This window comes from Cebus imitator, unplaced genomic scaffold, assembly GCF_001604975.1.
Source record: "Cebus imitator isolate Cc_AM_T3 unplaced genomic scaffold, Cebus_imitator-1.0 Scaffold237, whole genome shotgun sequence".
NCBI lineage: Eukaryota > Metazoa > Chordata > Mammalia > Primates > Cebidae > Cebus > Cebus imitator.
Window position 1 is genome coordinate 3,277,875 of NW_016107552.1, and position 3,034 is coordinate 3,280,908.

The following is a 3,034-nucleotide window of genomic DNA, read 5'->3' on the forward strand; positions in this document are numbered from 1 at the left end:
AAAAAAAAAAAAAAAAGAATAGACAAAGGGTTTGAATAGACATATCTGAAGACATACAAATAGCAAACAGGCATATGAAAAAGTGTTCATATCAACGATCAGAGAAACGCAAATCACACAATGAGCTATCATCTCACCCCAGTTCAAATGGCTTTTATCCCAGACAGGCAATAACAAATGTTGGTAAGGATGTGGAGAAACAGGAGTCCTCATACACCATTGGTGGGAATGTCAATTACTATAACCACTATGGAGAACAGTTTGGAGGTTCCTCAAAACACTAAAAATAGAGCTAACATGGGCTGGGCATGGTGGCTCACACCTGTAATCCCAGCACTTTGGGAGGTCAGGAGTTCAAGACCAGCCTGACCAATATGATGAAACCTCATCTCTACTAAAAAATATAAAAATTAGCCAGGCATGGTGGCATGCATCTATAATCCCAGCTACACGGGAGGCTGAGACAGGAGAATTGCTTGAACCCGGGAGGCGGAGGTTGCAGTGAGCCAAGATCATGCCATTGCACTCCAGTCTGGGCAATAAGAGCAAAGCTCTGTCCCAAAACAAAACAAAACAAAACAGAGCTAACATAGGATCCAGCAATCTCACTCCTAGGCACAGATCCAAAATAAAGGAAATTAGGATATTGGAGATACCTGCACTTCCGTGTTTATTGCATCGCCGTTTACAATAACCAAGATTTGGAAGCAACCGTAACGTCCAACAGATAAAGAAAATGTGATACATACACCCAGTGGAGTACTATTCAGCCATAAAAACCTACGAGACTCTGTCATTTGCAACGAGGCTTGAACTGGAGGTCACTGTGTTAAATGAAATTAGCCAGACACAGAAAAATGAACTTTGCATTTCTCACTTATTTGTGGGATCTAAAAGCTTTTTTAAAAAATTGAACTCATGGAGATAGAGTAGGATGGTTAAAGAGTCTCGGAAGGGTAGTGGGAGTTGGAGGGGACGTGGGGATAGTTAATGGGTACAAAAAATAGAAGAAATGAGTAAGAATAGTCTCTGCGAGCACAAGAGGGTGAGTCAAGTCAAAAATAATTTAATTGTGCATTTTAAAAAAGCTAAAAGAATATCATCGGATCGTTTATAACATGAAGGGCAAATGCGTGAGGGGATAGACACCCCACTTACCCTGATGTGATTATGCATTGCACACCTGTATCAAAATACCACCTGTAACCCATAAATATATATACCCACTATGTAGCCACAAAAACTAAAGATAACAAAATTTAAATAAAGTGTCTTTTTTTTTTTTAACATAGGTTAGTGAATTACTTGATTCTAGGTACTTGACTCTTAAGGATATATTGAAAAATGGATCTTACAAATGCCATGAGGAAATATCCAGAATATTAACTAGACAGACATAATACAGAGCTTAGTATGTACCAAGCGCCTTACATTATTCTCAATGCAGAAAGAATGAGCAGTCTGAAAAGAGAACAGCAGTCACAATCATTAATGAGACTCAGTTCCTTTCTGCAGCACTCTTCATTTGACCCGACCATGACATGATGATTTTGAAATTGTCTTACCATTCTTCTGCCTTGAAAGATGTTTGCATTGCTCAAAACTCTTCCCTGGAGGGACAAAAGGTTGCTATCCAATTTGAAATCCCAGAGTCGAAGTAATGCTTGCGCTCTTTCCCTGAAAATTAAAATATTGCCAAAATGATTAAACCAAGTGAGACACGCAAAAGCAGTTAGCCACTGGTGCAAGGCAATTTCTTTCCGTTCCAAGGTTCATGATCGCTTGTCCGCAGCATTGAGACGCAGCAGTTCCTTCCCTGACGCTCTGAAATCTTGTTTTTGCTCTCATAGGCGTAAAGGTCTTAGAGTCGTTCGATTTCATTCTTCCCCATCTGACCTCCTAAACTTGCAATGACAGAAAAACCAGAATTGTCCCCCGACAACAACAAAATTCTTCCCAATTGTCACTTGCTAACAGAAGAATCTGAGATGCCAGAGTGTACACAAGCACCCGCTTCGGCGTGACACTATGCACGTGCACCCACAAACAGCCAGAAAAGCAGCACTTACTCTTTCATGCTTTTCATGAATCCTTTTAATGAATTATGCCTTTTCTCTGGACTCAGTTTTGTTTTTTCAGCCAAGTGTTTCATACTGGTATAATCCTTACGTATTTCATCTGTTAGGCCTTAAAAAAAAAATCCAAAAGACACAGCTGAACAAGCATGAATTTGAGTGAGGACTGAATTACGACAGCTGGAAGAACTACCACCAGAGACACACTTTCAATTCCCCGAAAGGCCTGCACAAAGTCATAATCATACCTGACTTTAAAGAGGGGCGGTGAGTTGCCAATACCTGTCATGTAGCACAGCTGAGGAATCAGCAGGATAGGCTCACGTTGTGTATCCGTTTGACCCTTTTTCCATCTGCCCTGGCTGATCAGAAGTGGCTGTTGCATCACAGTGATGATTTCTTTATGTTGCTGCTCAACAAGAGACCGGCATGACCATCAGCAAAACATTCGAAACGCCACATACAGAGGTTCAGAAATGCATAGGTGGGACTGCGAATGAAGGGCCAGAGGCGTGCTGGCGATGTTTCCGCAAGTTGAATAGCGTACTATGAACACTCTCAAAATTCTCTCCCCTTTGATAGGCCAGGGGTCTTTTTCTCTTGTGACCATACTTGGCAAAGACAGGACTCCCACGAAACAGGACACTGCAGTGGTCAAGCCACTCTAACATTGTATATGAGCATGGGTGAGACAGTATCTGTTGTTCTCACTGCAGTCTTGCCTTTAAAACTCCCAGAGCACACTGAAAACTGTCAAGAGGACCACCCCCACGCCCCACCACCCAACCTAATGAGATGGATAATTACAGATCTGTTCGTAATGCTCTTCCTGCACAGTCTCTCCCTAAGCTCTTCATCCCTGTTTCTATTCTAGTAGGAAAAGACATTTGCAAAGACAAAGAAGTTTCTGTGCTGATGCTGCAATTTTTTTTTTTTTTTTTTTTTTTTTTTTTTTTTTT

At 41.2% G+C, this 3,034-nt stretch overlaps 1 protein-coding gene across 1 annotated transcript in view; it reads right to left on the reverse strand.

Annotated features, from left to right (window-relative positions):
- The window catches only part of PIWIL3 (piwi like RNA-mediated gene silencing 3), a 52,220-nt gene that overhangs the window by 33,161 nt on the left and 16,025 nt on the right, over positions 1–3,034 (reverse strand). The window contains exons 9-11 of the mRNA XM_037727712.1: positions 2,358–2,484; positions 2,070–2,187; positions 1,566–1,677 (exon numbers count right to left, since the gene is read on the reverse strand). Coding sequence (XP_037583640.1) covers positions 1,566–1,677; positions 2,070–2,187; positions 2,358–2,484 — 357 coding nt within the window. The remainder of the gene's footprint in view (positions 1–1,565; positions 1,678–2,069; positions 2,188–2,357; positions 2,485–3,034) is intronic.